At 33.4% G+C, this 24660-nt stretch overlaps 1 protein-coding gene across 1 annotated transcript; it reads right to left on the reverse strand.

Annotated features, from left to right (window-relative positions):
* Positions 1-712: 712 nt before the first annotated feature.
* On the reverse strand, positions 713-23668 carry LOC139892184 (sugar transporter ERD6-like 6). Its single transcript, XM_071875224.1, has 17 exons — positions 23456-23668; positions 23054-23206; positions 22551-22610; positions 22356-22421; positions 22194-22259; positions 21991-22066; positions 2828-2892; positions 2380-2472; positions 2224-2304; positions 2033-2117; positions 1873-1919; positions 1732-1794; positions 1590-1649; positions 1411-1476; positions 1273-1332; positions 1051-1165; positions 713-825 (listed from the first exon to the last, which is right to left on the reverse strand). The coding sequence occupies exons 1-17, from the start codon at positions 23666-23668 to the stop codon at positions 713-715; spliced, it is 1482 nt and encodes a 493-aa protein (XP_071731325.1).
* Between the last annotated feature and the right edge of the window lie 992 nt (positions 23669-24660).

Consider the following 24660-nt stretch of genomic DNA (forward strand, 5'->3'; position numbering starts at 1 on the left):
TTTTTCACTACTTAAAATCTCGGGACCGGCCCTGTTGTCCTTTAATACGAGTTGATCGCATCGGAAACCAACTACATAGTACTTATTTTGCATCTCCAGAATATTTTTCCAGTGCACACTTATAAGTTGTAAGACCTTCAAAACTATTATTGAAAACTGTTTAATGTTTTATATATATATATATATAGTTTTGTGTCATATGATATTGTGTTATTAATGATCGACGTGACCTTACAAATCCAATTGACTAGTACTGCTTAAGGAACCACATAGTCAAATCCCGATAACTAAGAACATGTTCCTAAAACCCAAAGCTATGGATCGGTCTTTTTGTTATGATCATACGAAACTATGAGATAAGGTAACAATTGAAGGCATATGAAGAAAGATGGTCATCTGGTTCACGTTGAACGATCATGTCTTTATGTACTCTCGATCACAAACTTCCTTGTTTCCTGTCAGGTGATACAAATTGGTGATTAATCAAAATCCACAATATACATTCATCACCTATAAATATCAGTATATCACCGAGTGCATGAACATTAAATACTGTGTTATAATATATATTTTGTTATTGTTATTGTTATTTGTTATTGTTATGTTATGTTCCATGACACTAACTAACCTATGTAGAAAACAAATTTTAATAAATGGGAAGGATAATTTGTACCTTTTTTAAGATCATGTGAGGATAACATATATAGCAATGTTATCTGAAGGACAATTGTATCTCTTCTAAAGTTTTTCCTTTTGTTTCAGGAACCCATAATTTAACAAACATTAGAGTAAAACTGGCCACTGCAGCATAAAAGATGAAGGTTCCTGTACAACGAAAGATTTCGTTAAACTCCATCAAAAAAGTCACACATGGCCAGAGTAGTCGGGATGAGTTGATTGAGGGGACATTTTTTTGTCTCTTTTCTACTACCATTTGAGGAGGCGAAAATCTTTAAAAAAAGTTAGTAATACCCTTAATATTAAGATTTTGTTTTGTACTCCGTATTATTTATAATAATTTCTGAAGGGGGCATCTGCCCCTAGTAGTACCTCCACTGCTCCAGTCCAAGAGTAACGGTGCCGTCATTGTGACAATTGATGCTGCCAACCAATTAAAAAGTGTTGCAACACTGCCAGCAAGGCTCTTAATATTTACAGGAAGTATCTGAGATTAAAAGAAATTTATGAATATCTTGTTACAGTATAAAGTTACTCATAACAGCATGGTATTCTATCCCCGAGATATTAATTTAATGGCGAAATTTACCATACCTCAGACATTATAACCCAAGGAATAGGCCCAAGTCCTAGCGAAAAACCAGTCACCATAATCTGCAGGCCGATCGTATTATCAGTAACGACTCAAAATACATTTACAAAAAGAAAGCAGGGTATTCAAGTAAAATTTACCACAAGTGCAATAAGTGATAGTATTCCTAAGAAGCCGTAAAGGGACGAATCTTTAGAAACAAAGTGCTGATGAAAGATCAACATAAAGAAGCATGATTAGGTCATCATAAAAATAGAATTAACTGAAACCTAAATTCTGAAAAATATGCGAAAAAATTAGAAGTTAAAGGAAAACTTGCCTTGAGAAAGAAACTCAATGAAGCAAGAAGGCTACTTATAACCATTAGAAATGATGATAGCTGGATCATAAGAACAAGGGTTAACACATGTGCTCGAGATTGATTATAAAAAATCTTGACTAAAATTTAAGCAACTCGTTACCAATAGAAGAGCTCGTCGACCGCTTTTGTCTACCAATGATGTTGTAACAGCAGTAGCAACAACCTACATAAAAGGCAGGTGCGTATCATTGATCAATATCGTGTCGTTATATAAGTTTCACGTAGTTTAGTTAGTAAATACCTGGATCGCACCGAGTCCAAGGGTTGCAGCTTTGCTGGATGAAATTCCTGTTAATGATACATCATTTGAAACTTAAGAACGAAGAAACTACGAAAAAATGTGTATATTTAAAAGTATGATACTAGGGTTGAAATGTATGAATTACTAGTGATGCACTAACCAGCTGATAAAAAGATGTGACTAGAGTAGAATAGAACACCATTTATACCACTGAGTTGCTGAAAAAGAAGTAAACCTATTCCAACCTGCATAACATAGTCCAACAAAAGGAGGACATAAAATAAGTTCAAATTTTTTGTTCAAGTTTAAGTAAAGTTAAACAGATTTAAATGTAAAAATTGCTTGGTATACCATTAATGGGTACCAATATCTTCGTCTCTTTAGCTCAGAAAAGCGAATTGTAGCCCGTTTTCCAGAAGTTGCCACAGATCTCTGTTCAAATTCAGATACAAATATTAAGTAAATCTTGTTCAAATTTTAATAAACTACTAAGTAAATCTTGTTCACCTTGATCTCATTAAACTCTAGAGAAATATCTGTATCAAATCCTCTTAAAACTTGTAAAGAGGTTTCACAATCTTCCATAAACCCCATCTTGGCCTAAACAAAATTTTGAGTATATACCACATTAGAAACAGAAGAATATTTACCTTATAGATGTTAGGGCTGATACTTAGCCCAACAACTACAAGGTTCCAGGTTTGGCTTATCATTCACCGAGTTCAAACCGAGGAGGATGAGCCACTGTGTGCCGCTATCCCGCGGCACCATTCACATTTGGCAACAACCGTAGCTCTAATACCACTTGTTAGGACCGATACGTAGCCCAACAATATGTCCAACATATAAGCCCATCTAAAACCAATTGGTGATAGAGGAGTAGCCCATGAGCTTAAATGCAGACATACTTTTCTTTTACACCCAACAAAAGATAGTTAATGAGAATAACTCTTACCAACCAGCGAGGAGATTCGGGAATGAAAAACAGGCCGGGTATCAAAAAGACGCATGGCAGAGTTCCTATTAAAAATTACGAAAAGGCGTATTAGTCTTAAATTTATCAGTCATTCCACATTATAAGCTGTTAATACAAAGTTGAATGTATCGACTACATATAAATCTTATATGAGTATTGCTATTTTCTAAACTGACAATAACGCTTACAACTGACAATCTTGACCAAAAGCTCCAAACTTGGGCCTTACTCGCCCGTTTTGACCCTAAACTGTTGTAACCCAAACCTTTTTTTTTTTTTTTACTCGACTATCAAAACTGGCCCACTCGCCGAATTTTCGACCTCAAATAATGCAACAATATGTAGGATTAATGTGCATGATACAATATATAACTATATGGCTAAATTCATTTGAGCCTTCGGGGTCACACATATATACACGTAGACGTTAAATGAAATATATATATGATGTATATATATTACCCAAGTAGCGAAATAAACTAAAATCGTTTATTATAATTTAGTTGGTTAGTTAATTAATAAGATGATTAATTAATATTCATTAATTATAATTAAATGATATTGGTTCCTTGGTGCGTAAGTACACAATTGATTTTGGCAACTAGATTGTTCGTTTTTTTTGGTTCCACCGACATAAAAGTCAATTGGCAAATTTGGATGGGATTTGTTTTGCTGTGCAAGTTTTACACATTTATTATTTATTAGTATATATGATGATGGGTTTTTGTTTTCGGCTGAAAAACATACACATATACGAAACAAATAAAAAGAATATTATATCCCACCTCTTGTTTTTAGCCGCACCATAAACCAAAAGCATATTACGTTTTCTTTTATTTTCGTTCGATAAGAAAGACGTAAACATACTATACACGAGTATTATTCATTATACAATTAATATAATTCGATTATATTAATAAGCTACTTGGGTTTGGACTAGCATCCATTGACGTTGTTCGAAAGTGTAGTGGACTATCCAAAGAGACGGTCATACCCTTTGATCGTGGGTTTCTCTCCATTCATCAGTTTCTTCAAGAAAGGTATACCGTTTACTCCTCTTTTATTTTATATTCATGACAATTATTATGGTGTAACTGGATCCATTGGATAAATTAATCGTGTGCATGTTTTTAAATAAGTGATTATTTAATTTTTGTAATTTTGTTCATAAAATAATAAAAGATTATTATTTTAATTATCCGCTGCGTTAATCTGAATTGTTAAAAGTACACACGATTTTCCATCAGTGGTATCATGAGCCGCTTTTACACCGTCTTAATTGTCGCGTGATTTTCTTAGATCTAGCTTTGTGGTGAATTGGTAAAAGTCAAAACCCTTATGGTTTTTGAAAGTCAACTTTGTTGATTACCTCACGACGCACAAATAAGATCTGAAGAAATTCATTATTTAAATTTTGAATTTAGAAAGTTATGGCTTGGATAATTGTTGGTTATTTAATATTTATTTTATTCCATGGTTATACACATGCATTGTAACCATGGACAAGCCATATATAGGTTTAATAATGTTGTTATTAAATTGTGATTGCATACATAGCCCATAATGCCCCGACCAATGTGTGATTGTTGTGATTGTTGGTTACGACAATTTTATGCCATGTTGTTTTTGATTTAATTGGAGGCCATAGAAGCCAAAGTTGTATTTTGTTTATTTTCAATTTCATAGTATTGTATTTAGGTTTATTTCAATTTGTAAATGTACTAGACTAGTCGTATTTTCAATTTTGAATAAATGTAATAAGATGAAGATTGAAGATAAAGATGCAACTTGGAGCTTGACTTAGAAGATGGCGAACAGGTCAAGTTAACAACGATAGCGTTCGGCAAGTTTTCACTTGGATCTTGATTCAAGTGGGAGCTATGGTTTGTCCTTAGTTTGACCTCTTGATCCCATGACGGCTCATGGGATCAAGCATAGGATATTTTGGGCTAGGCTATGTATGTGTGTGATGCATAGTTGTGTTTTATTTATTGCATTTTATATTTAATTGCTGATTATAATATATGCAAATTGTTTTTGATGAAAACATCAAATAAAATCGGTAACGGGTTTCAAAGATTAAAATTGATGATTTTAAATGTTAAACTCTAACGAGTTTAAAGTTAAATGTTTTTGAAACTCAAATAATATATATGATCGACATCTTTTAAAATTGTTTTAAAACGATACACATTTGTGTATTTGTTAATTTTTAGATAAAATAACAAATTAGACACACAAACACTATCGACATATATAATTGGTTAAAATGTTTTTAACAATTAGTGTAATGAATCTTGTGTGCATGCATTATTCGTTAACACAAACTTTTTCAATATACCCGTCAAATTTAAGTCATGCCATCCAATGAGCTTGCAAACACTCCTCGTTATTTTTTGATTACGGTGAGACCTAATTGAATTATAGCCACGAGGTGGATTTTTAGTTACGAGTGAGACTAGGCTAAATTTCCACTGTTTCCAAATTGGACGACTTAATCGTATTCACGGTGAGACCTGAGTTCGAGGCAAGGATGGGACAAACATGCCAGTAGATAATAGTGGTTTGTTGGACTACACATATCTCTAGGTCCCATAAAGATCTAAGAGTTGTACTTGTGATGCAATTGGTACCCGCTACCTACCAATAGACTCCATAACTGCTAGCTGATCAACAGATGTGGCTATGGAATCTCTATGTGGATCTTAGGCTTTCGTAAATTAATTGTTTTTAAAATATATAAAAACTTGGGTAGTTAATTTATTAAAGTTTTATATCAAAAATACTAAATTGAATCTTGTTCTTTTGTAGATGTCAAACAATCAAAACGTAAACCAAAACAATCTCCGTTCTTTGTTGGAGAAGGAGAAACTCAATGGTTCAAACTTCCTAGACTGGCACCGCAACTTGAGAATCGTTCTCAAATATGAAGGGAAGTTGAACAAAATTGAAGAACCCTTACCCGAAGCTCCTCCTGAGACAGCTACTGCTGCTCAAAAGAATGCTTATCAGAAGTTGTTTGATGAGCAAGAGAAGATAGCTTTAATCATGCTTGCTAGTATGACTTCTGACCTCCAAAAGGAAATGGAAGATCGTACATTGATGATGTAGCGTGAGGGTACGAAATAGTATTAAATTTTTTAATACAAAATACTACAAAATATGACACAAGTTTTATTAATTTACGGATGGGATATACCTAAACCTTGCTACAACACTATAGGCAGTGTACCTAATCGTAGAGTAGTGTAGTTTTTAGTAAGTCCGGTTCGTTCCACAGGGAGCTGGTGAAGTTAACGCTATATTATTAAGTTTATTTGTAAAAATATATATATAAATAAGTAGTAGTATTATTATAAAATGGGGGTTTTACCGTTTAATGACCGGTTTGTCGATTTTAAGCGTAAAAATAAATGACAAAAATTAAAGTGCGTAAAATAAATTGCGATAAATAAAATGACAGAAAATAAAATTGCGAGTAATAAAATGACAGTAAATAAAGATACGATGAGAAATATAATAAAAGAATTATGCTTATTTAAACTTCCGTAATCATGATGTTTGACGTGTTGATTTTAATTTATTACCATGGGTTAATTGTCCTTTGTCCTGGTTTATTTGATACGTCTATCTGGTTTTTGTCCATAATAGTCCATCGGTCATAAATATAAAGTGCGAGTATCCTCGTCAAATTACCCTTATACCCGAAGTCAAATATTCCAACTGATTAAGGATTTAAACTGTGACGCAGTTATCACTTCTGTCAACAATTACACCAGTTATCACTGTATGTAATCCACCCCTGTTTTAATTAGTTTATGAATATTAATTCATCCACTTGATCAGAATGAATAATCAATTACCCAACCCAATTGATTAATTAAATGATTATAACAGATTCCATATGAACATCACTAAATAGGACAACCATAATCATTATTAATTATTAGGTTAATTAATTTGAAGATAGGTTCGACAGACTCCAATGAGTTGTCACTCAATTAGACAATACCCCCCATCTATTAATAGCCCATAGTTCAATTTCCACAAGTGTCGTTCTTTTGTTCAAACCCCAATTATGGTACAAAGCCCAATTACCCCGTCTTAATATTTTAGCCCAACATCACGATTACTTCGGCTCAAATAAGCATAATAATAACTTAGCTACGAGACATTAATGTAAAAAGGTTGAACATAACTTACAATGATTAAAAATAGCGTAGCGTTACACGGACAGAATTTCGACTTACACACTCAAATGATCTCTATCATAAATCTTATTATTATCATAATTTAAACTTAAAATTAAGATTATTGTTATATCTTATTACATTAACATTATGATAGAGATATAGAATATAGATATTGATAATTGATATTGATAATTGATAGAAGAAAAAAAAAGATCGGAAAGAATTTCTTCTCCTCCATCATCGAACGTAATATAGCCTTTTATAGGCAAATTAGAAATTGAATTTTCATTTACGACCCCTGAACTATGCTCAATTAACAACTTTTTATTATTTAATATTATTCTTATTATGAATTATTTAAATATTATATTTTATTCTTGTGCATAGTTGACTCGTAATTTTTACACCGTTGCGTCGAGCGTTGAGAGTTGGTTCATGTCCCGGTTCCGGATTTTCGAACGTCCTTTCGTATAATTTAATATCTTGTACTTTGCGTTTTGTAACTTGTACTCTTGTCATTTTTAGACGTTCTTCATCAATAAATTGAACCTTTTGAATTGTATCTTGTACTTTTGAGCTTTTTGGACCTTTGCGTCTTCAAATCTTCGTTTTCGCCTTTTGTCTTCGCACTTATTTAATATAACCGATTATTACTTGAAAATGGAACAATTGCAACTAAAATCTTGTCTTTCTTGGGGAATAATGCTATGAAATATATGTTCCTTTTTAGCCTTATCAATATCCCCACACTTGAGCGTTGCTTGTCCTCAAGCAATACAGTCTTGAAATAATATAATACATCACACGAATCACTTTTTTATTCTTCACACTTTGTACATCAGTGATTTTGATAGAGCGGTATAAACAATGATATTAACAATAGAACCATGGTTAAAGGTGGGTGTGTCATCCACAGTTGCCTTGGGTTTAGGTCAACGACACTTGCAATCAAATAGCCGATTTACTTTCGGTTTCCAAAGCAAAGTGCACATTTGAAAGGCGGTTTACAGTCCCACATGACTATAAAAATTTAGATCCTTTAGGAAATAGGATCTTTATGAAAACATTTGATCTTTTGAAAATTCAATCTAGCTTTTACCCTAGATAAGTTTTCTGATTTGATCCACCATTGGTGTTGCAAAATATATTTGTGGATCAATATTTTGGCTAAAAACATTTAGGTTCGTGTAATCCACTGCTATCCCGGTATCGGAAAGCACACATCCAGTTTACTTGTTCCGTATATTACCTTTCGGCAAACTACCGTCCGGTTGTAAAGGAAAGCGATGAACAAGAAACTGTTAAGGCAATGTCTAATGACATGCTTTTGGTTATGGTCTTTTAACGTGTCGGATGCTAGAACTATCCTTGGTAGGAGCGATAGTAAAGATCATCCTATAATTTTTCGGTCTGGCACAAGGTCCTGTCTCCGACCATGCTATGCAACCACCGTTCTTACGGTTGACACCCGATTTGGTTCAGGTGACCTAATGAATTCCAGGTGAATTTCTTAGGATTTTACGTTCAATGCTAATGAACGCATTGAAAATGGTTTTTCAGAAAACAAATCGGTTTGTATTTTTGATCAAAATATTTTCTCGTTCAAGCTCGAGTTTAGATATCATCGAATTCCATGAGTTTGAATTCTCAATCTTTAAGGTCAATCTCTAGGATTGAGTATTATCAGTCTTAAAAGCTGATTTTTAATCTTTAAGGAGATTATCCTTTCTGGGGATCTGATTCATTAGTCTTATCAAGCTAATTTGCATGGTGCCCCCCCATTGTACGAGATAAATCCTTCTCATGGTTAGGATAAATCTGACCACTTGGCGACCCTGTTTGATGCTGAGGTCCGTGGATTTCCAGCCGATTTTAGTGATGACTTTTCTAGATTTTTCGTCAACCTACAGCTGGTCTGGACGACAACTTCATGACCTAAATCAAGAAGCACGTGTCTTTTTCGGAAGACTTTACTTCCTTCTAATGATGGAATTGATTCATCGTGTAGATCCATCTTTCTTTCAAATGTATTACAGTAAACCGGGTAAAACTGTTGATTATCGTTCAAAACAAAAGTATTTTCAATTGTTTGTACAAAAATATGTGATAGATAGTTTTTAATTGAATAACTTGGTACATTCTCCCCACACTTAGTTTCTTTCTTTGCCTTTTTATTCTCCTTTATTCCATTTTAAATGAATTCAAGCGTTTTAAGTTGTTTCTCAATTTATGTCCTTTTCGAGGTAACGATAATTTCGGTATTAACACCTAGTTTTCATCGTTCATAAATATGTATAAACATGATTTTGAGTTCATTTAGTTGAAAATTTTTCAAATTTTTACAAAATTTGGCAAATAAACCAAGTGTAAACCCGAGAGAATTTATAACCCTTCCCCACACTTGAGATCATGCAATGCCCTCATTTGCATGAAATCAGACTATAATTTAAATTCATGAGGGTGATTAGCGTAGAAAAGTGATTAAAAATACCGAGTTTGCAAGCATATTATTTTACATCACATTTGATATTTTGCTTCTTGTCGTCAAAATCAGTAGCTATTGCTGAACTTAATGTTAGTCTTTGAAAGTGCGTTGTTCTACCCTGTTTTGTACATAATATAAAATACAAACATATATATACATATTTCTGAATTTGGGTATATTACCCCACGTTCAAAAATTTATAAAGTCTAATATCTTTTTGGCATACTTTAGATCAATAAAATTAAAAATAATGATAACAAAATTTGCCGTCCCACCCTCGGGTAAAGCAATTTCGGCTTAATGACCTAGTCTTCAACTCACGACGAATTTTAGAAATCAATTTTTTTTAAACTTAATGAAATAAAGTAATTTTTTTTTTAAAATCACACAAAAACTTAAATTTGAAAAGCATATTAATTTCATATAAAACCTATAAAACAAAAAAAAATCAGAATGGAGGGAGAAAACTAGTTCTTTAGTGTCTGCTAGCGGAAAAGACCAATCGGATTCCATTCTCGGAACTACACGAGAACAGAACAACTAACTCTAGACATCATTTTCTTTTTAGAACACTTGAATCTCCCCACACTTAGGTAGCTGTGGTGTCAAAATTGTGATTAACTTTATTGTCAATTTCTCTTGGTCCATAATCAACTTGCGTATCTGTGACTTTTTCTTTAAGCCAGTGCCCGGCTTCTTCCGTAATATCCCAAAATTCAACTAGTTTCGCCTTTTCTTTAGGCGACAAATTGGATACTAACCGGTTACATAACTTAAAGTTCCCCTTACTTCTAGCATCGATAGCCCGTTTAAAAAGTTTCTTCATTGAACTGTTAATAACGGGGTCATTTAATTTCGTATCAACAACGGGGTTCTTTATTATCAAGTCATCATTAGGTGTTACTTCATTTTCCCCACACTTAGGCGTTTTATTATTGTTAAGCACTGCCGTTGGAGTTGGTAAAACAACATGGTTATTACCAATCGTTTTTGTTGGTTCAACGGTTTTGGTTGGTGGAGATTTAGACTTTCGAATCATAAAGGTGATCGATTTGTCACCACTCTTAAGTGTCATTCTACCGTTTCCTACATCAAAGAACGCTCTGGTGGACGCTAAGAATGGTCGACCTAAAATTAGAGGAATGTTTGGGTCTTCTTCTATGTCTATGACAATGAATTCGATTAGAAACGTTAAATTGCCTACTTGAATGGGTAGGTTGTCAGCAATTCCAACTGGGTGCTTAATGGTTTGATCAAAGAGTCGAACACTCATATCCGTTGGAGTTAACTCACCTACACCTAATCTCTTATATAAGGAAAGAGGCATAACACTCACACTTGCACCTAAATCTGCTAGTGCATCATACATGACACAATCACTAAGTAGACAAGGAACAATAAATTCACCCGGATCACCTATCCTAGGAGGAGGTTTTGGTGGAACTGTCTTCACCGGGTTTACTTTTACGGCTTTTGTTTCTTGCACTTTCTTATTCTTTTTCTTCTTCTTCTTTCCAGAGGTATCACAATCTTTATTACCTATCACTTGCTCATACTCAACTCCTTTTCTTGGAAACGGGATGGGTGGTTTGTATGGTGCCACCACTGGCTTTACATACTCGGGTGGTGGTGGTGGTGTAACTTTTTCATTGTTACTCACATCTAAAACCTTCCCATCTTCTGGAGCTGGTTTTTCAGAATTCGTTGAAACCATATTAACATTCTCTTTCCGAGGATTTACTTCAGTATTACTCGGTAGCTTTCCTTGTTCCCTCTCACTCATCATGCTAGCAAGAGTACCTACGTGTTTTTCTAGATTCAAAATGGAAGCTTGTTGAGTTCTTAATGACTGATCAAACCTCTCATTCGTTTGGGTTTGAGATGTAATAAAGTGTGTTTGAGATTCAACTAGCTTTGCCATCATTTCTTCTAGATTTGGCTTTTTCTCTTCGAGTTGTTGTGGTGGTTTATACAAGCTAGGTCTTTGTTGATTGAAAGTGTTGTTTTGAGTTGGTTGGTTATTCGGACCTTGTTGGTTGTACAAGTTATTTTCGGGTCCTTTTGGATTGTAAAGAATGTATTGATTTCGATTGAAGTTCGGCCTTGGCGGTTGATAATTATTTTGATAATCATTTCCCGGCCTTTGGTTCATATAAGAAACATTCTCTCGTTGTTCCAATGTTGGTTCAATGTGACAATCTTTCAATAAGTGTGGTCCACCGCATAGCTCACAACTGATTCGTATTGCGTGAATATCTTTATTCATCTTTTCCATTCGTCTTTCGAAAGCATCTATTTTTGCGGAAACGGAATCAAAGTCATGGCTAGAATCGGCTCTAGCCGCTTTAGATGATCGAAAGATATCTTTTTCTTGGTGCCACTCATGCGAGTGGGAGGCTGTGTTATCAATAATTTTGTAAGCTTCAGTTGCGGTTTTCTTCATAATGGATCCACCAGCGGTTATGTCGATGTCTTTTCGTGTGGCGATGTCTACGCCTTTATAGAAGATTTGTACTATTTGAAAAGTATCTAATCCGTGTTGAGGACATCCTCTCAACATCCTTCCGAATCTTGTCCACGCCTCATATAATGTTTCATTTGACTTTTGTGTGAACGTAACAATTTCTCCTTGAAGTCTCACGGCTTTGGATGCCGGAAAGAATTGTTTAAGAAATTTTTCAACTAAAACATCCCATGTGTCAATCGCCCCTTCAGGTAACGATTCTAACCAATCTTTGGCTTCTCCCTTTAAAGTCCAGGGAAACAACATGAGATAGATCTGCTCATCTTCCACTTCTCGGATTTTGAATAGTGTACAAATTCTTTTAAACGTACGAAGGTGTTCGTTAGGATCTTCATTCGGTGCACCACTGAATTGGCATTGGTTAGTTACCATGTGTAGAATTTGTCCTTTGATTTCATAATCTGACGCATTAACTTCTGGCTTAATAATGGCGTGACCTTGGCCCGTGCGTGTAGCTCTCATTCGATCTTCCATACTTAGAGGTTCTAGATTTTCCATGATAGGAAGTGTTGTATACGAATCACTAGAGGATTCTGATTTAACGGTTTGTGGTTCAGGAGGAATAATTAGTGGTTCAGGATCTTGGAATTGTCCTTGAATATGCTCCGGGTTCTTAATTGTGAAGTCGGGTTCAAAAGATGGATTATCGGAAATTTGAGTTGGAGTTCTTGTTCGACTAGATGACGATTCTAAAGAAAAATCAACAGCGGCGATATTGGCTAGATGTCTTGATCGAGTTATAGGTGGTGAACGTATGAAAGGTGGTGAACGTTTTACTCGGTGCATTCACTGAATATCCTATTAGTTTTTAAAAAGGAAAGAAAAATTATAATAAGTTATCCAACCAATAGACTTTTCTGATTTTGCCCACGTTTCGAATAGCCAAAAGATGCAGCAGAGGGGCAGGATTCGTTTGGTCTCAATATAATTGAGGACTGTTTGGCTCCAATAACCCGGTCCACGTACAAATCCAACTATTACTACGAACCAGAAAATTTTGATGTCTATCAATTTAACAACTTAAAATAAATTTTCGTAATTTTAAGAAATTTAGAGAAGAAGTAGAAAAAATTCTAAGTCCTAAAACTAGAATGGCGAGAAATAAGAGAGAAATAGATTGCGCGCCGAAAAATGTCGAAAAATAAAAAATGGTTGAAAAATAAAAGGTGACGGAAAAATAAAAGAAACTTATCAAAACTTAAAAATACTTAACTAATTTAACCTTATTACTACAACTAACTTAAAATTATAATCGCAAATTGAAATTACTAATTGGAATGATAATTGATACATAGTAAAAGGTCTAAAAATATTAAAGCTTACAGGAAAAGACTAAATCCCAAATGGAAATAACTTAAAAAGAAACTAAAACTTAAAAAGGCGTCGCAAAATTCTAAAGCACCTAAATCTTAGTCTAAAGAAAAAAGCACTTAAGGAATTCTACGGCAAAGCCTAAAAATCTAGGAGTAAAAATAACTATAGCAAAAACTAAGTTTAAAATTAAATATGAGCTAAAAATACAAAAGTTACGCTACAACGATTAAAAAGGTACAAAATATAAAAATATACAAAAAGTTGTAAAAAGTACAATTTTTATAAAAATATTATTTTATATTATTTATTTAATAAAACTATTAATTTTACAATTTAATAAAAACTTATTTAAACTAAATACATAAATAAAAATAAAACTTAAAACTAATAATAATAATAATAATAATTAGGTTTTAATAATAATAATAATTAAAAATAACCCGTGATTAGGGTTTTTGTCCGTGTGTCAGAAGGCCTCCGCGAGTCGCGGCAAATAAAGAGGAAAACTCCGCGAGTCGCGGGGTTCAGGAATTCAGTTGACAGCTTTTGTTTTTACGCGTTTTTCTTTTTTTTTTTTTTTTTTTTTTATTTTTCTGTTTTTTAATTAAATAAAAGATATTAAAATTAAAACTTATATTTTTATAAACTAAAATAAAAATAAAGAAACTTTTAAAACTTAACTATTTAACAAAGTCTTAAAAATACATATATTTTTTTTTTTTTTCTTTTTTATATTTTTTTTTTTTTTCGTTTTTTTTTTTTTTTTTTTTTTTTTTTTAAAAAAAAAACGATTTTTTTTTTTTTTTTTTTTTTTACAAATTTTTTTTTTTTTTTTTTTTTTTTTTTTTTTTTTTTTTTTAAAAAAACGCTTTTTTTTTTCTTTTAAAAAAAACGATTTTTTTTTTTTTTTTTTTTTTTTTTTTTTTTTTTAAAAACGATTTTTTTTACAAATTAATAATTTTTTTTTATAATTATAATTTTTTTTAAAACTTTTTTTTTTTTTTTAATTCATTTACTATTCATGAATAGTAAATGAAAATTAATTAATTAATTTACTATTCACATGAAAGCGACATGATAGCAATTATTAATTATAAGTTACATAATATACCCCTGAAGTATTTAATAAATACGACTTTTTTTTTTTAAAATTTACGTAAAGATTCTTAAATATTATTATATTATTATATTCTATTTCAATATTATTATATTATTATATTTTATTTCAATATTATTATAATTAAAAATATAGCGTTTTAGCGCTCCCCGGCAGCGGCGCCAAAAACTTGATGATGTAGCGTGAGGGTACGAAATAGTATTAAATTTTTTAATACAAAATACTACAAAATATGACACAAGTTTTATTAATTTACGGATGGGATATACCTAAACCTTGCTACAACACTATAGGCAGTGTACCTAATCGTAGAGTAGTGTAGTTTTTAGTAAGTCCGGTTCGTTCCACAGGGAGCTGGTGAAGTTAACGCTATATTATTAAGTTTATTTGTAAAAATATATATATAAATAAGTAGTAGTATTATTATAAAATGGGGGTTTTACCGTTTAATGACCGGTTTGTCGATTTTAAGCGTAAAAATAAATGACAAAAATTAAAGTGCGTAAAATAAATTGCGATAAATAAAATGACAGAAAATAAAATTGCGAGTAATAAAATGACAGTAAATAAAGATACGATGAGAAATATAATAAAAGAATTATGCTTATTTAAACTTCCGTAATCATGATGTTTGACGTGTTGATTTTAATTTATTACCATGGGTTAATTGTCCTTTGTCCTGGTTTATTTGATACGTCTATCTGGTTTTTGTCCATAATAGTCCATCGGTCATAAATATAAAGTGCGAGTATCCTCGTCAAATTACCCTTATACCCGAAGTCAAATATTCCAACTGATTAAGGATTTAAACTGTGACGCAGTTATCACTTCTGTCAACAATTACACCAGTTATCACTGTATGTAATCCACCCCTGTTTTAATTAGTTTATGAATATTAATTCATCCACTTGATCAGAATGAATAATCAATTACCCAACCCAATTGATTAATTAAATGATTATAACAGATTCCATATGAACATCACTAAATAGGACAACCATAATCATTATTAATTATTAGGTTAATTAATTTGAAGATAGGTTCGACAGACTCCAATGAGTTGTCACTCAATTAGACAATACCCCCCATCTATTAATAGCCCATAGTTCAATTTCCACAAGTGTCGTTCTTTTGTTCAAACCCCAATTATGGTACAAAGCCCAATTACCCCGTCTTAATATTTTAGCCCAACATCACGATTACTTCGGCTCAAATAAGCATAATAATAACTTAGCTACGAGACATTAATGTAAAAAGGTTGAACATAACTTACAATGATTAAAAATAGCGTAGCGTTACACGGACAGAATTTCGACTTACACACTCAAATGATCTCTATCATAAATCTTATTATTATCATAATTTAAACTTAAAATTAAGATTATTGTTATATCTTATTACATTAACATTATGATAGAGATATAGAATATAGATATTGATAATTGATATTGATAATTGATAGAAGAAAAAAAAAGATCGGAAAGAATTTCTTCTCCTCCATCATCGAACGTAATATAGCCTTTTATAGGCAAATTAGAAATTGAATTTTCATTTACGACCCCTGAACTATGCTCAATTAACAACTTTTTATTATTTAATATTATTCTTATTATGAATTATTTAAATATTATATTTTATTCTTGTGCATAGTTGACTCGTAATTTTTACACCGTTGCGTCGAGCGTTGAGAGTTGGTTCATGTCCCGGTTCCGGATTTTCGAACGTCCTTTCGTATAATTTAATATCTTGTACTTTGCGTTTTGTAACTTGTACTCTTGTCATTTTTAGACGTTCTTCATCAATAAATTGAACCTTTTGAATTGTATCTTGTACTTTTGAGCTTTTTGGACCTTTGCGTCTTCAAATCTTCGTTTTCGCCTTTTGTCTTCGCACTTATTTAATATAACCGATTATTACTTGAAAATGGAACAATTGCAACTAAAATCTTGTCTTTCTTGGGGAATAATGCTATGAAATATATGTTCCTTTTTAGCCTTATCATACAGCATATGATATGATGACTGAGCTGAAAAACATGTTTCAGAAACAAGCTAGTCAAGAGTTGTATGAAACTTATAAGCTTCTTCAAACATGCAAAATGGAGGAGGGTCAGTCAGTGAGCTCTCATGTCTTGAAAATGAAAAGCTACATTGACCGATTGGAAAAACTTGGAACTACCTTGCCGCCTAACTTGGCCGTGAACACGGTTTTGGCTTCACTACCAAAATCGTATCACCAATTTGTAATGAATTACAATATGCAAGGTTGGGAGAAATCTCTGGCAGAGGTGCACTCGATGCTCAAAACTACTGAACAGAATATTCCATCTAAGGTTTCCAATCCGGGTGTCCTGATGATTAGGGATGGTAAGGTGAAAAAGAATAAGCCGAAAACTTGGGGAAAAGGAAAAGGAAAGTCAATTGCTAAGAAGAAGATTCCACCACCTCCCAAGAAAGAAAACCCAGCGAAAGACGCCGAATGTTTCCACTGTGGAAAAGTTGGCCACTGGAGGAGGAACTGTCCCTCCTACCTATCTGAGTTGAGAAAAGGCAAGGCTGGCGAAGCCAGCAAATCAGGTATATTTCATATACAGTTATATACTTTTTCTAGTGATTCCTGGATTTTTGATACTGGTTGTGGTACTCACATCTGTAACAATATGCAGGGAATGAGAAGAAGTAAGAGACTGAAGAAAGGCACACTGGATTTAAGAGTGGGCAATGGGGATCGAGCAGCTGTTGAAGCTATTGGAACTTATGAGCTTACTCTACCCAGTGGTCTTATTGTTTTGTTGGAACAATGTCATTATGCTCCTAGTATTACGAGCAACGTAGTTTCAGTTTCTCTTTTGAAAGATGTTGGTTTTGAACTTACATTTACGCACTTTGGTATTTTAGTTTCTAAGGATAATATTTTTTATTTTAATGCTTATCCACGTGATGGTATTTTTGAAATTGATATGCATGGTGTGATTTCAAATAATAATTCTGTATATACCTGTACTGCCAAACGAATCAAGCAAGACTTGAATAATACCTATCTATGGCATTGTCGTCTTGGTCATATAAACAAACAACGCATTTCAAAACTCCAATCTGATGGGCTTTTGGAATCAACTGGCTCTGAGTCATTTGATGTGTGTAAGTCATGTTTATGTGGAAAGATGACAAAGGCTCCTTTCTCCGGTTTAGGTGAAAGAGCTAAAGATCTTTTAGGACTAATACATACTGATGTATGTGGCCCTTTTAGAACTATGTCTAGACATGGTGAATCATACTTCGTTACATTTACTGATGATTATAGTAGATATGGTTATGTTTACTTGCTGAAACATAAACATGAAGTTTTTGAAACGTTCAAAATCTTCCAAAATGAAGTAGAAAATCAACTTGGAAAGACCATTAAAGCCTTTCGCTCTGATCGAGGAGGGGAATACATGAGTCAAGAGTTTTTGGACCACCTAAAGAATTGTGGAATCATCTCACAGTTCACTCCACCTTACACACCACAACACAATGGTGTGTCTGAACGGAGGAATCGAACTTTACTTGATATGGTTCGATCTATGATGAGTCTAACTACTCTACCAATGTCTTTTTGGGGTTATGCATTAGAGTCTGCTGCACGCATACTCAATATGGTTCCAACCAAGAAGGTAGAAAAGACACCATATGAGCTATGGCATGGGAAGAGTCCCAAGTTGTCTTATTTGAAAGTCTGGGGTTGTGAAGCGTATGTGAAACGTGACACTTCAAACAAGTTAGAACCCAGAGGTATCAAATGTCACTTTGTGGGATACCCAAAGGAAACAATGGGTTACTACTTTTACTACCAAGCTGAAAACAAAGTGTTTACTGCTCGGTTTGCTGAATTCTTTGAAAGAGATCTTCTCTTACAAGAAGTCAGTGGGAGTAAAGTAGATTTTGAAGAAATTCAAGAATCACAAAGTGACATACCTTCTGAAGGCACTAGCCAACCGCACGTTGAAGCTGAACACACTGTTGGTGAGCCAGAACGTGTTGCACCTGTAATTCGTAGATCTAGTAGAACTCCTCATCGACCAGAGAGGCTAAATCTTCTGATTAATTCAGATGAACCTCATCTAGGGGATTATGATGAACCCTCTAGCTACGGTGAGGCCATATCAGATCCAGAATCTGAAAAATGGCAAGATGCTATAAAGGCAGAGATGCAGTCCATGAAAGATAATCAAGTATGGGACTTGATTGATCTTCCACCCAATTGCAAGACAGTGGGGTGTAAATGGGTCTTCAAGAAGAAGGCTGACATGGACGGTAATGTAAACACTTTTAAGGCTCGGTTGGTAGCAAAAGGTTATACTCAAACTCAAGGAATTGATTATGAGGAAACTTTTTCACCAGTCGCGAGCATTAAATCAATTAGGATACTTATTGCCATAGCTGCTTTTCATGATTATGAAATATGGCAAATGGATGTCAAAACCGCTTTCCTAAATGGCGACCTAAGCGAGGACGTATATATGGTTCAGCCAGAAGGGTTTGTGAATCCTAAGCATCCTAATAAAGTATGCAAGCTTCTAAAATCCATTTATGGATTGAAGCAAGCATCCAGGAGCTGGAATCTCAAGTTTGATGAGAAAATTAAAGAGTTTGGTTTTTCTCAAAATGGAGATGAGCCCTGTGTTTACATTAGAGCTAGTAGGAGTAAAGTAGTCTTCTTGATCTTGTATGTTGATGACATACTACTTATTGGAAATGACATTCCAACTTTGCAAGATGTCAAGTCTTGGCTTAGTAAATGTTTTTCTATGAAGGATCTTGGAGAAGCTAAATATATTCTTGGAATCGGGATCTATAGAAATAGATCAAAAAGGCTTATTGGTTTGAGTCAAAGTACATACATTGATAAAATCTTGCGTAGATTTAGCATGCAGAACTCTAAACGCAGAGCATTGCCCGTGCAAAAGGGTGTAATCTTGAGCAAATCTCAAAGTCCTATCACACCTGATGAGATAAGACGTATGAAAGGTATCCCGTATGCTTCGGCTATTGGATCCATCATGTATGCCATGTTATGTACTAGACCTGATGTCTCGTTAGCTTTAAGTTTGACGAGTCGTTATCAACAGAATCCAGGTGAAGAACATTGGATGGCTGTTAAGAACATTCTTAAGTATTTGCGGAGAACTAAAGATATGTTCTTGGTTTACGGTGGTTTGAAAGAAGAGCTGAGTATTAAGTGCTATACAGATGCTAGTTTTCAAACTGATCGAGATGATTCTCGATCCCAGTCAGGATGTGTCTTTGTCATGAATGGCGGAGCAGTTGATTGGAAGAGCTCGAAGCAGAGCACAGTTGCACAGTCTACAACGGAAGCAGAATACATTGCTGCCTCAGAAGCTGCACAGCAAGCTGTTTGGATTCGGAAGTTTATTGCTGAACTCGGAGTAGTTCCCAGCATTGAATCCCCTATGGAAATGTACTGTGATAATTCAAGTGCTATTATACTTGCGAAAGAATCACGTGTACGTAAGGGTAGCAGACACATTCTTCGAAAGTTTGACTACATTCAAGAAGTCGTTGAGAGGAATGATATTAGTATTCTTAAGGTTCATACAGATGATAATGTGGCTGACCCGTTCACGAAGCCCATGACACATAACAAGCATGATGAACATGCTAGTAGTATTGGACTTCGTTATGCTGCTGATCTTTTTAATTTGTAATTTAGTATTTGGATATTTTTGGAACATTAAGCAGTTTTATCTTAATGAATTGATATATTGATGGTATGATCATTTTCATTTATATTACTGTGTTCTGTATTAGCATGTTTAATCCATGAATAGTTGTTGATTATTCAAAATCTCCATAATCGGTCATGTTATGGGAATAACATGAATTAAGATTAATATGAATGTTTGGTTATATTTATTGATGATAAATAGTTAACTTGTAGAGACCAAATTCATATGTATTCATTGATGATGAATATTGGAATGACCCATCCGAGATATCACTACATGGATCGTTGTCAGTAGTGAATCTTTTAGTGATTATGTCTTTATGTCCTTAGACTTGAGATGCACACCCGTTTCGATGTGTTGAATATTGTACTTTGATATGGTTAAACGCTGTCCTGAATAAGGCTGTAATAAAGGCCATCATTGGGTATAATGTAAAGCTCTTGAGAGACACGTGTATGCAAAATAGGATTTGTTCCTCCTAAATGTTTGGAGTTAGATACTTTTGAGCTCCTCGATGAATGAATAAGATATTTGTGTGGCCGCACCCAGATGTAATTAAGATGATACTTAATTAGTTTGGTGATCTAATTCAGTTCTAAGATCGAGAAATAAAATTGTTAAACAAATGAGAATGACCGATGATCCATATCTCAAGTTTAACTAAAGTATCTGAAACAAAGGGACGAATGACATTTAACACTTACTATAAGCAGTTTCGAGAAACTACCCTCACGTGAATTTAGGGACAATGGCCTGTTGCTAGACGGTATCCATTGTTTGTATAGTTACTTGGTGTTGTACCATGCACAAGTGGGAGTCTGTAGGATTAATGTGCATGATACAATATATAACTATATGGCTAAATTCATTTGAGCCTTCGGGGTCACACATATATACACGTAGACGTTAAATGAAATATATATATGACGTATATATATTACCCAAGTAGCGAAATAAACTAAAATCGTTTATTATAATTTAGTTGGTTAGTTAATTAATAAGATGAATAATTAATATTCATTAATTATAATTAAATGATATTGGTTCCTTGGTGCGTAAGTACACAATTGATTTTGACAACTAGATTGTTCGTTTTTTTTTGTTCCACCGACATAAAAGTCAATTGGCAAATTTGGATGGGATTTGTTTTGCTGTGCAAGTTTTACACATTTATTATTTATTAGTATATATGATGATGGGTTTTTGTTTTCGGCTGAAAAACATACACATATACGAAACAAATAAAAAGAATATTATATCCCACCTCTTGTTTTTAGCCGCACCATAAACCAAAAGCATATTACGTTTTCTTTTATTTTCGTTCGATAAGAAAGACGTAAACATACTATACACGAGTATTATTCATTATACAATTAATATAATTCGATTATATTAATAAGCTACTTGGGTTTGGACTAGCATCCATTGACGTTGTTCGAAAGTGTAGTGGACTATCCAAAGAGATGGTCATACCCTTTGATCGTGGGTTTCTCTCCATTCATCAGTTTCTTCAAGAAAGGTATACCGTTTACTCCTCTTTTATTTTATATTCATGACAATTATTATGGTGTAACTGGATCCATTGGATAAATTAATCGTGTGCATGTTTTTAAATAAGTGATTATTTAATTTTTGTAATTTTGTTCATAAAATAATAAAAGATTATTATTTTAATTATCCGCTGCGTTAATCTGAATTGTTAAAAGTACACACGATTTTCCATCACAATACAAGTACGATGTAACCCAATTCAATATGAACTCGTAACAAGTAAAGCTTACCAACAACCGCCAGTGCTCTCCATGGAAGAAAAAGTCCCAAAAAGTATGCCAACAGTATTCCAATAGTAACAGAAAGCTAGAAATAAAAGAGACCTATCGTAAGCTATATACACTCAATCTTTAGGAAAAACAATTGGAAATTAATAATTGCAGACGTTAGTATGATATATCTAAGTTGAAGTACGAAATAGCCATAAACCAACCTGGTTCACAGATCCAAGACTTCCTCTCATGTTTTGAGGTGCGATTTCAGCAATATATACAGGAACCTACATTTGATATCCGATAGTAAAACTAGTTAACCATATTGCAATTGTGAATTTGTGATAAAAGGATATCAAATTCTTTAGGTGGCTAAAATTCACCGTGTAAGATATTACTCCAACACCAAAACCTTCCAATAACCTTCCCATATACAAGAATGAATAATCCTATCAAAAAGACAATAATTAAATACCATATAATTAACATAGTAATAATTTACTACAAAATACAAGAATAATAACATATAAAAGCTTGTAACTTATAAGGTTGGATTGAACTTAACAAATGTGACTTACTTTTGCAAATGAAATAGCAAGCCATCCAAGTATGTTAGGAATAGCAGCAATCATCAATGACTGCACTTACAATACACATTCACACCATTCAATATATATTCATTTATAAGGTTTTTCCTGTTTAGGCTACCGGGAAAATAAAGTATATATATATATATTTTTTTTTGGTTCTTGAGTCACCAAAAAAAAAAGAAAATAAAGTATTTTTACTCGGATACAGTCTAACCAGGTTATCCCGTAACCATTTTCGACCCTGTTCCCTGGCCATATACTTATAATGCTAGTGAGGGTTGAACCCTAAAATCAAATGAGAAGTAAGCAAACCGATTCACTAAATTTGTGACTTTGATTCACAAAATAATATGTGTATATGCTCAATTACGTAAAGTTGTGGACAAAAGCTACAATATGATGGATATGTTTGCTTCTAAAAAGTTTCTCATTTGATCCTAAACTACCAAATTAAGTACTAATAAGGTTAATTGTACAATTATATACTTTACCCCTTTTCGTCCAATGTTTTCTGCAATCTGACCACTCGAAATCGCACCAACCATAGCACCAACATTTGCTAATGAACCAAACACCGAAAACTCTGAAATCTTTAGGTTAAGATCAGCTATAATATCCGCCTGCGTAGGGTTTGAATATCCACACTACACAAAAGAAACAATCACATTTATAATAAACATATATATTCTACAGACATGAGTGGATCTAGTGTAGAGCAACTGAGGTCAGCCGCCCCCAACGACTGCATTTTGTTAATATATTTTTATATGTTAAAGTTCAGCATCTTGTTTTTTTTTCTTCCAATTTTTAAACGTTTAGTCCCCTCGAAATAAATTCTTGATCCGCCACTGCGTATACATATATTTAAATGTTGGTAAAGAGAGATTTATTACTGTGAATCCAAATTGAACAGGGCCCAACGCAACGATGAATACAACGAGAAAAATGGAAACGGATTCACGTAGGATCTGCGCAGATGAACCTAACATGCTGGATTGGCGGGAACTCATACCGGCCATGCGGTACCAACTTCCAGTGTGTAAAAGAGGTTTTTTGAGGCTGCCACCACCGCCACTATCGTCGATTTCCGGATCTCGTGAAGCCATTGGAAATGTATGATATGTTTAATGAAATGATCAAATGATAAGTTGCAGGTATGTAAAGAAGGATGTGTTTTGGTAGAAATACTGTAATAAGATTAGGATCACAAAGAAAATTGTTTCTAAAACATGGATGACTTGCTCTTTCTTTTCTAAATATAGAATTTATATATCTATTTATTTTTTTTCTTTTTTCTTAATTACCGTTTCTTGTCTTTTGACACATAAACAAATTAACCAATTTTTGTCTTTGTCTGATTGTCTCTGATATATGATGTCAATCTAAAAATCAATTTTATTGGCTTTTTAAAAATAAAATATATATTTAATTAGAGCAATATTCATTTGCATCCTTACTTTTGCCAGGAATAAATCTCAGCCCTTGAATCAATATAATCAATGGCTAGGATTAAAAATGCGGGACAATCTCATGTGATTGGCTAGGATTAAAACGCGGGACAATCACATGTGATTGTATGTGATTGTCATGACAATCATAACATGACAACATGTCATTATAAGATCCAATTACAAGTGACTGTAAAATCTCAAGCAAAATTAACTATTTAAATGAACATTTCACTTTTTTTTAGTCATAAATATAAAGAGGAGGCATAATCCAACTCGAGAGAAAAGGTTACTTAAGATGCGATATTCCTTTAATTCCATATTATTAACAAGTTGTACTTTATGCTATCCCAGATGGCAGGCAAAATACCGAACCAAAATTGACCAAAGTCAAGAATTGAATACCGAATTGAACTAACATAACGATACCGATATCGGTACTGTTATTTTCGGTATAGAACCGAATGGAACTAAATAGGAGCTTTATTTTTGTTTTTGTGATTCAAACAGTATATATTGAATTATCTAGTTCTTGATTAATGTTAAGATTCTTAATATAGTTTCAAAAGGATATGTTTTCTATGAGATTGAAAGTAACTGGGTGAAGACCCTGGCCTCCGCGCGTTGTAGCGGTTTTTCATTTGTTTGCA

The sequence above is a fragment of the Rutidosis leptorrhynchoides genome, chromosome 2 (genome assembly GCF_046630445.1).
Source record: "Rutidosis leptorrhynchoides isolate AG116_Rl617_1_P2 chromosome 2, CSIRO_AGI_Rlap_v1, whole genome shotgun sequence".
Lineage (NCBI taxonomy): Eukaryota > Viridiplantae > Streptophyta > Magnoliopsida > Asterales > Asteraceae > Rutidosis > Rutidosis leptorrhynchoides.

What these genes read in the sequence shown, in the direction of transcription:
- LOC139892184 (XM_071875224.1), bottom strand. Translation starts at nt 23,668, where the DNA reads ATGGCTTCACGAGATCCGGAAATCGACGATAGTGGCGGTGGTGGCAGC. An exon ending in CTGTTCAATTTGGATTCACA is followed by an intron (nt 23,207 to 23,455) that starts GTAATAAATCTC and finishes TCTTTTGTGTAG; the next exon opens with TGTGGATATTCAAACCCTAC. An exon ending in GATATTGGTACCCATTAATG is followed by an intron (nt 2,118 to 2,223) that starts GTATACCAAGCA and finishes TATGTTATGCAG; the next exon opens with GTTGGAATAGGTTTACTTCT.